Source organism: Asparagus officinalis, chromosome 7, assembly GCF_001876935.1.
Source record: "Asparagus officinalis chromosome 7, Aspof.V1, whole genome shotgun sequence".
NCBI lineage: Eukaryota > Viridiplantae > Streptophyta > Magnoliopsida > Asparagales > Asparagaceae > Asparagus > Asparagus officinalis.
Window position 1 is genome coordinate 64,899,176 of NC_033800.1, and position 13,097 is coordinate 64,912,272.

The following is a 13,097-nucleotide window of genomic DNA, read 5'->3' on the forward strand; positions in this document are numbered from 1 at the left end:
TATATTGCTTTGTAACCCGCAAAAACATCTCATGTTAGCACCGTCTGCACTACCTCCCTTGCCACTGAGGGTCTAAATTGGAAGAGGAGATGAGGAAATATGGAGTGCAGGCCAAGATTTGAGTTTCATGTGGGTGTTTTTATGGGTTCCGAAATATTATTGTTGGGGGGAAGAAGATGAGACTCTTAATAGGTTTTGGGTCCATTGAATGCGGGTTTGGGTTTTTAACTGAGGACATAACTGTCCCAATGAGTTCCACTGTTAGAGTTAACAAAATATTCCGTTAGCTTGTAACACCAACTAACCATAGGGACCATTGTCAATGACTAAAGTGTATTTGAGGGGCTAATATCAAAATATGACGATATGAGGGACTAATATCAAATTAGCGATGAAGTAAGGGACCAATATCGAAAAACCCCTAAATAAAAAACAAGTAAATAAATAAATTTACAAATTTTTCTCACATGCGTCATTTCCATGTTCCTGTCCCCATCAAACCGCTAAAAACACCGTACACCATCAATCTGCGTCCATCCTCATCAAGTCCCCAGGATTTTGAAAACTTTCGAACTTCAACCGCACCCACTTTCTCACCCTCGGATTCAGTTAATAATAAATAAACTCCTCGCCTCCAATTGCCAATAGCCCTTCGAAGTCTCCGCCCAATTCAAAACCCTAATCCCCAGTTCCCCATGAGCTCCGACTCCGATTTCGCGTCTTTCCCCTCGGTCCACGATTCCGATCGCCACCAGATCGACGGCGGGATCGACACGTCATCCTCCTCCTCGCCGGCGGCGGTGGCCGCGGCGATAGAATCGAGGAGGCTGTGGAGGGACGTGTTTTGGCTCTGCGTGTTTGTGCTTCATCTTCTCGCCATTGGATTTGTTCTCGGGCTTCTTGGATTGAACCGGTTCAAGAAACCCGACCGGCTCAACATTGATCGGTTCACCAACATAACGACGGTCGTCGGCGGAGACCGGTTTGCCAACTGGCCACCCTAATTATTGTAGTTTTTAGGCTTATTTACGCTTTAATACCTCAAAGTTTCATCCTTTACTGATTTTGATAGGCTGAAGTTTTATTTTGACAGTTTGATGCTCCAAAGTTTTCAAATTGACTTAAAATTGGCAATTTGATACCCTATACCTCAAAATTAAAATTTGGTAAGAAAATTGTTTGCTATTCACTTTTCTTGAACAATATTAATGTCAAATTTTTGTACCATCTGGAGTATCAAACTATCAAAATAGAACGTCCACAGTATCAAAGTTAGGAAACGGTGCAACTTTGGGGTATTAAAGTGCAAATGACCCTAGTTTTGACCAGTTTTGCGTGAATGTCATAAACAGTTTTGTATAAAAGTACGCCAAAATATTTTTACTACAGAAAAATATGACAAACTTTCAAATCTATATCATCATATTTAGGGGATAATTCTTTAACAAAAGGGCAATTTCACAAACCTATTATGAATGATTTAGGATTTTATATACAAAAATACGATCTAGACTAATTTTGTTATGTAAAAATATTACAATACAAAATACCACATACTGTAAGAAAACTACACTAATAAATGGTGCCCAAGGCAGGGTTTTTTTAATTTTGGGTGGGGGCCAAAATAAAACTGTAAGACTACGAATTGATCAAAACACGATCAATATTACAATGTATAATTAACTTTCATATATGTAAATTGGTGAAAGCGGAACCTAAGGTGCAAATTTTACAAAAAAGAAATATTTTAGTGAATACTTAAAAGTTAAAACATTTCAATATATGTTGAATCAGCATACTTTAGTCTTATAAAATCTCTTTCCAAAAATTTTACAATGTATTGAAACACGATCAATATTACAATGTATAATTAACTTTCGTATATGTAAATAGGTGAAAGAAGAACCTAAAGTACAAATTTTACAAAAAAAGAAATATTTTAGTGAATACTTAAATGTCAAAACATTTCAATATATGTTAAATCAGCATACTTTAGTCTTATAAAATCTCTTTCCAAAAAGTTTACAATGTATTGAAACACAATCAATAGTACAATGTATAATTAACTTTCATATATGTAAGTAGGTGAAAGAAGAACCTAAAGTAGAAATTTTACAAAAAAAGAAATATTTTAGTGAATACTTAAAAAGTTAAAACATTTCAATATATGTTGAATCAGCATACTTTAGGCTTATAAAATATCTTTCCAAAAATGTACTGGTTGTAGTTGGTTTCTCTCTAACCACAGACTATAAATTATAGTCTTTTTGAAGAATTGACAAATTAACAATGCTTTGCACATTATACTATTAAACTTGTTTGAAACAATACTATTGATTTTGAGCCTAGTTTTGGTAGATTTCGATGTTGACTTTGGTTGATTTGGTGACTACCCGTCGCTAGTTAATCACTACCCAACCGTGGTTAACAATTGAAATGGTAAACATAATAAAGGGTAATTTCAAAGCTTCAAACACTTCAAAAGTTTGGAACATTAATTGCAAGATATGAAGTTTTGGGAGACAATTTCGAATATGATATATTTGAGGGATTACTTTCAAATAGAAAAAATTGGGGACTAATTTAAAATATGAAAGATTGGAGGGACTAATATGAGAAAAGAACTTATATACCTAGCCTTGTTTGTAATAAGTCAGAGACGCCATGGTCACCCCTTGGCCCCCTGGCTCCACCAGGCTAATAAAGTTGTGTATAAGGTCAAAGTCATTTAGAGAACAATTCATTAATGCATGGTAGTTTTGCAAAGTTTGCCTATTTATTAATGAATTGTTCTCTAGATGACTTGGACCTTGTACATGACTTCTATTGATGTTTATTTTTTATTTTTTATGGTATATAGTATTATCTATAGTTTTTAAAGTTTGCAATATTTTTCTATAATAAGCGTAGTTTAGAATAATTATGGACAAAGTCTTTTATAATGCATGAATGATTTTTGAAAATTTCCCTTTATTAATAAATTGTCTCCTAGATGACTTTGACCTCCTACATGACTTTGACCTTCTACATGACTTCTATTTATGTAGATTATATCATTCTGATGGTATGTGGTATTCTTTATAGATCTGGAAGTTTGTAATATTTCCTTGTAATTCCGCTGTAATAAAAGTAGTGTATAGTAATTTTGTGCAAACTTTCTAATAATTCATGATAGTTTTTGCAAAAATTTCCCCTATATTAATGAATTGTGCCCAAAAACTTGGCTTCCTAATAGTTACATGACTTTTATTACTATAGTTTTCTGATGGTATGCCACATTTTTAATTTTCTATAGACTTAAAAGTTTTTAACTGTAATAAGAATAGTTTGTAGTAGATTTATACAAAAATTTCAATAATGCATGATGGTTTTATGGAATTTGCCCTTTTTATTGAATTGTCCTCGAAATGACTTTGACCTGTTAATGTAGTTTTCTGACGGAGACGTACTGGCCGCTATATGGTGCTGCGGGAGGCATTGGGGCAGCATTGGCAGTGGCGTGGTTGATTTTGCTGGGGAGCAGGGCGGAGCAGATGATGAAGGTTTCGGTTCATAGCTTGACGACTTATTTGGCGGTGATCAGTGTGTTGTGCTTTTGGGGAAAGTTTTTCTTCTGGGGGGTTGCTTTTGCGGTTGGGGCCGGATTGCAATTTATGTATGTAATGTCTGTGATTGATAGGTATGTATTCTTTCATGGTTTAATCACATAGCCATTTAAAATTTACATACTTTTTTTGTCTGCTTCAGTACTTAGTTCCTCAGCAATTATGGATGCATCCACATGTAATTACTTTGAAAAAATAAGGGTATATGAAGCATGTTTGCCCCTTTGCGAAAATATTAGGTAAATGGATTGTTATAATAGTCTTTTGTATTCCCATTAAACTAAAGAAGATAGTTCATTCACAAAGAGTGGTTACAAAAGTTAACAATTAGCATGGGATTGATGAGGATGATGTCTGTGACAGACTGGTATCTTTTCTTTTGGTTCCTACAAAAGAATAAAAGTAACTGTTTTAGATTCTATCCCCGCCCTGTTGAAAACTTAGCGGTTTTTAGATGCATCATCATGTAAACAAAGACTAAAACTTGAGTTTCATGAAAATCCCCTTTGTCAGGTTTGGACTGATGAATTGTGCCTTGCCATTGACTTATTCTTGAGTTAAAAATTCCTTAGTCAGTTCATTAATTTAGCCAAGTTCATTTTTTTTTGAAGTAATAGATTAGCCATGTTCAGTTATTAATCTAGTGATGGTTACTTTAGAAAGAAAACTTAGATTTTTATTTTTGTATATTGGTACGTTATGCATTTGACATAATCCTCCACATCATGTAACCATTTTGGATTTTATCCATTCATTTTGCTTGAGCGTTTCTCTCCATTGGAATATGGTTAGCCGTTACAGACGCATCATCATATAAACAGTGACTAAAACTTGAGTGGGCAAATGAGGAAACTTTACTTTTAATGGGGAAAAAAGATTAAAATTTATGTTTTCATGTAAATGCCCTATATCAGCTTTGAAAACTGATGACCAATATGTTGCCTATGGTCACTAATGTGGGACACTGAAATAAGACATCATAGGTGGCATAAAAAGGGTACAGAATTCTAAAAACTACAGAACATGTGTATACGTAAAGAATGAGGTTCATACACTAGGTTTCCTGGAAACGTGTATGGGTATAGGTATGGTACGAGACACAACAAATTTGTAAAATGTAGGGTATGTGGACACGACTACATGTAAATATTGAAATTAATAACTTAGCTCATTATTGTTTTTCAGTTCATGTGTTATTAGAATTAAATTTTCTACCACATTTTAAAGTTTGTTTTATTATGTTGACTATTATAAATTGGAAACTGCTTGTTTTTGGACTAGACACCCAAATGACCCTCTAAAACTGTAGTTTCGAACTTGGGTATGGGCTAAAACGAACCTGACCCATGTCTAACAGGTTTCAAGAAATGATTTGAAGTGTAGGATATTCGTCCAAGAAGTGTATGACAAGTGTTTTAAATTAATACATATATCATATAATTGAGTACATGATTGAATAAATGTATGCATATATATCCAAGGAGCGGCCATGAAATTTGGGTATGGATAGTGTCGGGTATGGGTACGGCTTCATGATAGAAGTACCCAAGTAACATTTTATTCATAAAGGATATTCTAGTGTGCAATTAAAAAAATAGAAAAATGTTTTATTTATTGTAAAGCTTAACAAAATGTAATTATATATATAATCTATGTTATCCATTCAACAATTAGCTTTTGAAGCAATATGTATTTTAAATTAATATAACTAAACGATAACTTTCTATAGGATTCCATTCACAATGTTAGTGTTGCAAAAAGCTGTAAAGATGGTTTGGGATCTTCCAGAGGTGATGCAAGTGTCCTATGTTTCTCTGTTGATCATGCTTTGCTGGATGGTATTGTGGTCATTTGGAGTAGCTGGTGTTATTGCTTTAAACATGCAAGATGGTGGAAGCTGGTGGCTTCTTGTGGTGAGCTGGCAAGTTTCTCTTTTGTCTGCTGCTGTTTAGTCTGTACCGTTGTTAATATATTAAGTGCATTGTAGATGACATTCTTGTCTTGTTCTCTATATTGCAGGTATTCTCAGTGAGTTTATTTTGGACAGGCGCAGTGGTTTGTAATACAGTACATGTTATAGTATCTGGCATGGTTTTTCTTGTTCTTATCCATGGCGGTCGGAGAGCCGAATCAATGCCTCCAAAACCGTTGGTGAAGTCATTGCGCTATGCAGTGACAACTTCATTTGGTAGCATTTGCTATGGATCACTCTTTACAGCCGCCATAAGGACATTGCGCTGGGAGGTATATGTAGTATTTACTGTTGTTTGTTTGCTGCAAAAGTTCATGGTGTTCAATCGTAATTCTTCTGATTATTCTCGTCATGTATCTAATTCTTCTTTTTTCCTCACATGCTTAGATCAGAGGAGTTCGATCAAAGATTGGCAACAACGAATGTCTACTTTGTTGTGTTGACTTTTTGTTTCACCTTGTGGAGACACTAGTTCGTTTTTTCAATAAATATGCATATGTTCAGGTTTGTAGTCCTTTTCTCTTGTACTCTATTTTGGAGATTTCTCTTATGTGATCCTGAATACACTATTTTCTTAACTAGAGTTATTAAAGTGTGCCTTACGTTATGAGCCTTAAATTTTCCGTTCAGATATGGTTGTCAAAATAAGCTTGTGAGAATACCACGTCGGCTCATCCCTCATATGATCCTTACCATCCATCTTGATATATGCACTTGACTTAGTATAATAGGAGAGAATTAATAGGTTCTTGAACTTTGTTCTCATGCATCATCCACAGTTTCTTAGGAGGGTAGACTTATGTGTTTATGCAACTAGTATATAAAGATGATAGAAAGGTCTAAGATATGGAGACATGTATTAGGATGAAGTAGTAGATAGAAGAAGGATTCGGATTGGGTGTGGGCGTGGGCCTGGTTGGGCCTGACCCATGAACCGGCCAGCCTAGATTTGGATCAGGCCAGTTCAAACACGGGCCCGAGCGGGCCTTGGCGGGCCGGGCCGAGGACTTTGTCCTCGGATTTGGGGCTGGACCCAGCCAACGGTTTGGGTTGCCTATCGACCTGCATTCTTTTTTTTTCAATTTGTTTTCATGTTATTATGTATGATTTAAAGAGGGAAACCTGTATTTTATTTTTCTAAAAAGTCTAAACCCTATAAATTTATTATTGGCGACTCAAAGGATGAAAGATTCACAATAATTTGAGCATTTTCAATAAATAAAAATGACTATAAATATTCATTAAAATACTGAATAAAGTTTAGTAAATTAAAATCAACATATAACTATTACCTAAGGCCTGTTGGGCCAGGTCGGACGTGGGCTAGGCCTGGGTATATCATGGGCAGGGTTGGGCCCGGCTCACTGTAGGTTGGGCCGGATCTTGACCTAAAGCGGGTTGACCCGGTTAGGCATGCAGTTCTAATTGGCCCACACCCACCCCTAATTTGAATCCTCTCCAATTAGATGGTAATTGGAGAGGGTCCAATTTTTTCATTCCAATGGCTGAGATGAAGCCACATAGGATTTTCACTATCACAATACTAGTTTTCACATAGTGGTTTTGAAGACAATAGTGAATTTCAATATAATATTTAGAGTTCTACATGGCTTCATCTAAGCCTTCGAAATTGGAAAAAGTGTAAGGATTGGGGTAATGGACACACTCCAAGTAACACTAATTGAAGAGGATCTCTGTCCATAGAAGAAAGCTGATCATATCATAAGTAAGATTCAGCTTTTTTTTCGTTGTGGGGTGGGGTGGTTGGGGGGGGGGTGAAATTCTGCATATTGCCCTTAATGTATATAGTCGTAGAGGAGCGACATGAGTCTAGACAGAAAAAGTTAAGGATTCGGGGTAATTGGACCACACTCCAAATATTAACACTACATTGAAGAGATCTCTGATCCATAGAAGAAAGCTGAATCATACCATAAGTAAGATTTTTTGGCCATTTTTTTTGTTTTGGGTGGGTGGTGGGGGGAGGGGGGAGGTTATTCTGCATAATTGCCTTTGGTGTTGTCAGTACAGGCAGTGGGGATAGGCATGTTTTATTTGTAGTTAAACAAACTAGTACAGTTGCATGATTTTTCAATGTGGAACTAAATAATAGTCTCTTAAATTCTAGCTACTGCTTTTCAAAAAAAAAAAAAATCTAGCTACTGTAGTATTCTTCATCAACACCATGTTGTTTGACTATTAACTGAACTTGATTTTCATCTCTTTTAGGCATAACATATAAAGTTATCGTATATTCTGGGAACATTTAAAACTTGCATGACGTTTTTTCTCTCATCAGATTGCAGTTAATGGAAAAGGCTTCAATCACTCTGCTAGAGATGCTTGGGAGTTATTCCAGTCAACCGGTATAGAAGCACTTGTTGCTTATGATTGTTCAGGAGCAGTGCTTTTAATGGGCGCTATTTTGGGTGGTCTCATAACTGGGACTTGCACCGGAGTGTGGACATGGTTTAGAAGTAATGATAAAGTACTTATGGTTGGATGCACTTCCACATTAATGGGAATGATCTTGGTGAGTTATCCTTTTACTTTGTTATGCTGTTGGAATTTAATATTTTTGTAACATTTTATTAATTTTTATGCACAAATAGTCCATCAAACAAAAATGATACCTTGTGTGATCAAACAGAAATTGTACTTATTATTGGCAACACAATTAATGCCATACACGTTCCAATGGATTATCATCATAATTAAACTGACCAGATGCATGAAGTGTGATTAGCTATGTTACCTAGGTACTTCTATCAGAAGCCGTACCCATACCCGATGCGTAAACTTCTTGGAAGCTTCTTGAATATATGCATATGTTAGCTCTGGCATATACTCGATTATATAATACATGTTTTAATTTAAAGCACTTCTCAGCACTTATTGGACATAGACATACATTGTACACTTCACATATATTTCTTAAATATTGATCTTATGTAAATGAAAAAACAATATTGATCTTACGTAAATTATTAATTTTAATATATATAAATATGAATAACATACATATATTTAGCTTCCATCCTGTACTCGACCTTTTACGAATTTGTTGTCCTATACTCGTACCTGTACCAGTGCCCTTAACCATGCAACTTTGGTGATTAGGGATGAAACAGGATATGGATTCCATTGATATATCTGTATTGATATTCGATAGGATACTAATGGAAATACTATCTGTATCTGATAGAATATGGATACAAATATACTACTCATCCTCCCACCCCCCAACTGCCCCTCACAACCACACAAAACATATTCTTAGGATATGGATACAGACATATATCTTCTTTTAGTTTTTATGCATATCCTATCCTATAGGATATAGAAACATATACAGGTATCTTCTTTTAGTTTTTATCCATATCCGATAGGATACAGAACTGTGTACAGGTATCTTCTTTTAAGTTGTAGGATACAAATAAGAATACATATCAGTGTTATCAAAGGCGCTCACATCACCTCATGCGCATTGCAATGTGGGGTGGCAGCGAAGCGGCCCACATATGGTGCGACAGTGCCTTTTTGTGCCTCGCAAGCACCCTATGCTTTTCGCAGGGCGCACGCAACGCTTAGCCTTATATATTTTTGTTCTCTAACATTTCAATTGAGTCTTTATACCTGATAACCCTTTCATCATAAAACAAAATAAACCCATTGGGCCTTTTTAGAAGCTCAATATAGGGTCCTAAACGATCCATGTTTACTATTCGATTTTGCTTCGATATTAGTCTTGAATTGACTTTTGATTTGGAAAATTATGAACTTTGCTAATATGCTGGATGTGTTACCCAACCTACCATTATGAGTTAACTCTTTATTTTGTGATTTGGTAGTAGATACTATTTATCATGACATTTTTTTATGTGACAATTCATAAACATTTTATTTCGTGCTTGATTATCTATCTTGAAGAATTATCTATCCGGTTTGCACGATGCTTCATGTGGGCACGTGCATCACAGTTCGCTTTGTGCCTGTGCACATAAAGGGACTTTGCGCCCTGCATTTCGCCTCGCGCATTGGTAACACTGATACATATGTAACTAAAATATTCGGTGTCACATTTGAATTACAGTGGAACTTTTTTTGAGCTAAGATTAATAGATTCAAGATCAATTTCGGTGAGCCAGAGGTTTAATTTGATTTGTAGTCGTATTTGATTTTTTACGGATATGGTTATGAATCTCCATATGGAACCTGGTCCTTATCTGAATGTATGTCCATATTCATGATCAATAAGTGGTAATTGGCACCCCTAAGTGTGATACACGCACAAATTATAAACTTTGTGCGAGAAAGTCACATAGAACTTATGCATGCATGGTCTCTAAACCCATCCCAGTTCCATATACCTGTAAATCCTAGTAAAAGAAATATATGTATAAGCTCATGAAGATTTCTTTCAATGTCTTGATTTTACTTAAGATGGCTATTTGCTAAGGTCTACATGGCTTCATCTTTTCTTTTTTCTTTTTCTCCCAGGTAGGGCTAGCACTCGTGGTTGTTGAAAGTGCGGTGACATCAATATACATATGTTATGCAGAGGATCCTTCCTTGATTCAGAGATGGGATGACCAATTTTTCTATCAAATGTCGGAGTCACTTCATCAACGGCTGCAGTACAGGAGCGCACGTGCCAGGCACGTGATGGTAAATAGCAGATTTGATCAGATGTCATCAGAAATTATACAAACACCACCTATTTGAACTCAAGATAAACTAGTGTAAAAGAGGGAAAAACACATCTAATTGTAACTCCTATTCTAATCAATTCAATACAACTTCAATACAACCTCTCCTTTTTCTCAAAAACTTAAATAATTAGTTCGATGTTACCTTGAATTTTGTTTATAACTCTAATAACTCTATTTATGGAATTCTCGCTTTTCAAAAATCTTAGCTCTCCCTTTCACTTGTTAAGTTTATCCTCGGAGATCTCATGGATGATGAAATCAGCAATACTATCGGCTTAATCCTCGTCTTCATCAGTGAAGTACTTCTTATAATACTGCTCTACGTCATGGACTATTTTGATTGTCGATGCAATAGAAAGAAGTTGGAAAAGGTATCGGTGAGTAACATTGATTCATGCATTGTTGGTGTTGATGGTGAACACAGTTTGATTTGTTCGAGTGAGTTCGATTTGAAGGAAGATGTTCAGATGTTACCACTGTGGAAGCATATTTTCAATCGGAGATGCGTTGATGAATGGCTAATCAAGAACTGGTTGTGCCCGCTTTGTCAAGACATGAAGATTGTCCCTTGAATACAAACTCTATTGGAACATGAACCATAAATTAAAGAACATGTACAGCCTATTTACTAGGCACGTTGAAAGTTCACGTAGAAAATAAACGTATTTCATATTAGCTTGGTTTGAGAGAGCAAATTCTTCGGAGTGCCGCCCTCGCCAAACAGCTGCACTCAAAAACAAAAACGCAAAAAATAAAGGGACTAGAAGTATCTAGGTGCAGTAAGAACACGACCATCCCTTCACCGACGATGATGACCTCCCCCTCTCCCCTTCCCTCCTCAAAACCCTCCTCCGCCGCCACCTCGGCTCCCTCTACTCCTCCGAAGACCCCTTTGGGGGCTGACGGCGAGAGGCTTCGTAATGGGTTTGATCGAGAGAGAGGGGGTTGGTGGCGGTGGGGACCAGATCGAGGGAGAGAGAGATTTAGGATTTGATCGAGAGAGAGAGATTTAGGGTCGGGGTTCTGAATGAGGGAATTATATTAGTCGGGTAATGAGTATCGGGTATGGGTTACGCGGGTATTGGGCGGGTGTACAAAGTTCGGTCGGGTCGGTTTAATCGGGTTGTACTTATTTGAACCCGGCCCGAACCGAAGCTTTCTCAAAACCACACCGAACTGCCCAAAGTCGGGCGGTTCGGTCGGTTTGTTCGGTGTGAGCCGAACAATGCTTGTAGCCCTAATAAGACAACATCAATAATCATGTGTGAAAAAAAATGTACGTATAGAATATATTGTAGTTAAACTTTTGAAGTTATTGATAAGAGAATTTGAGGCCAACTGCTACATGTCGCTATTTTATTATTACGGAATAAGTTTTTATCTTAGCTCGGGCGTGAGAATGACACTGGTATCCTCCACGCAGTCGCAAAATGCAGGTTTTTGTTACCTTAACGGGCTGGAATTCATGCAACTTATGTACCACATGACATAACATAAAAGTTCAGCAAGTAAAAAATTAGATGTCGCCATAGCACACGAAAGCGCAACAAGCGTTTACGATTGGCAACAACAATTTGTAGTTTTGGAACAATACAATGTGAGGGAGAAAAACAATCAAATAACAACTTTTTTCTCTCTCACGTTGACTTCGACTTGGTTTAGAAAGCTAATTAACAACAGTGGTTATGGGCTTAAACTTATTGTGGTGGATGTGGGTGGGCCTTGGGCTAGTGCATAGCTTATCATAACGCCTCGCGCCGTGCAAGACATTCTGTGCCATTGAGATAACACATAAGGAGACTATTTAGATATTTTACTAGCTCCCTTCTGTAGCTCTGATCTCATTGCAGAGCGCGGTGTTCTAATAGAAAGTGCACTCGCTTGGCTCAGCCCGACCAAAAGCCGAACAATAATTGAAATAAAGGGAGCTTAAAATCTTAGGTAAACTCGCCATACCACTTCCAATATTTCCATAACAGTCATATATAATTACTGTCAAGAATTTGGATACCTACATAAAACACCATGAACGTACTCTAATAAGAAAGGGAAAGTGTAACAAAAAAGAAGTTCTAGTAAAAGAAAACACTTACGTATAACAATTTCAAGTAGCATATTATAAGATTCATATAACTAAAGCCCTTCCGTAATTTCTACAATATTATCTCTCCTTTACGAATCCAACTACTAAAACCCTTTCACATACTTCATCGATCATCCAATCTCGATCATCCCACCATGAGATTACTCCCTAAAAGTAATCACAGAATCAATGAATTCACCCTCATATGCATCGTCCTCCTCTCCTGCAGCATCCTTGGGGGAGCCCTATATTGCATAATCAAGGCATGCGGATGTCTCTATGGAGTTTCCGATGATGACGAAGACGATGACGATGAGCTTCCTTCTTTTATTGTGCGTGAACGCAATAGAAAGAAGTTGGAAGAGTTAATCGTTTGTATGGTTTCACGTATTATGGATGAACCTTGTGCCATATGCTTGAAGGAGTTCGAGCTGAAGGAAGAGATTCGGGTGCTACCGATTTGCGAACACGTTTTCCATCGAGGTTGTGTCGATGAGTGGCTGATCGATAACTGGTCGTGTCCTGTATGTAGGGACACGGCCATTGTTCAATCAGTATAAATCTCACTGGAATAGTAGTTTTCCATACAATTTGATTGCGATTTTTTTTAATTTCATACGATTTGATTGCAATTTATTGGCTATATATAAATCTTACCAGAACATTCATACAAATTGGTATTGATGTACCCTTTCAAAGAAAAGTAAAAGGATAAATCAAGATTT

At 36.7% G+C, this 13,097-nt stretch overlaps 1 protein-coding gene across 1 annotated transcript; it reads left to right on the forward strand.

Annotated features, from left to right (window-relative positions):
• Positions 489 to 10,950, forward strand: LOC109850093 (CTL-like protein DDB_G0274487). Its single transcript, XM_020420011.1, has 7 exons — positions 489 to 982; positions 3,431 to 3,679; positions 5,335 to 5,518; positions 5,625 to 5,849; positions 5,965 to 6,081; positions 7,877 to 8,110; positions 10,078 to 10,950. Exons 1-7 carry the CDS (start codon positions 696 to 698, stop codon positions 10,300 to 10,302), a joined length of 1,521 nt encoding a protein of 506 aa, XP_020275600.1. The 5' UTR covers positions 489 to 695; the 3' UTR covers positions 10,303 to 10,950.

What these genes read in the sequence shown, in the direction of transcription:
- LOC109850093 (XM_020420011.1), top strand. Translation starts at nt 696, where the DNA reads ATGAGCTCCGACTCCGATTTCGCGTCTTTCCCCTCGGTCCACGATTCC. An exon ending in GTAATGTCTGTGATTGATAG is followed by an intron (nt 3,680 to 5,334) that starts GTATGTATTCTT and finishes AACTTTCTATAG; the next exon opens with GATTCCATTCACAATGTTAG. An exon ending in ATAAATATGCATATGTTCAG is followed by an intron (nt 6,082 to 7,876) that starts GTTTGTAGTCCT and finishes TTCTCTCATCAG; the next exon opens with ATTGCAGTTAATGGAAAAGG.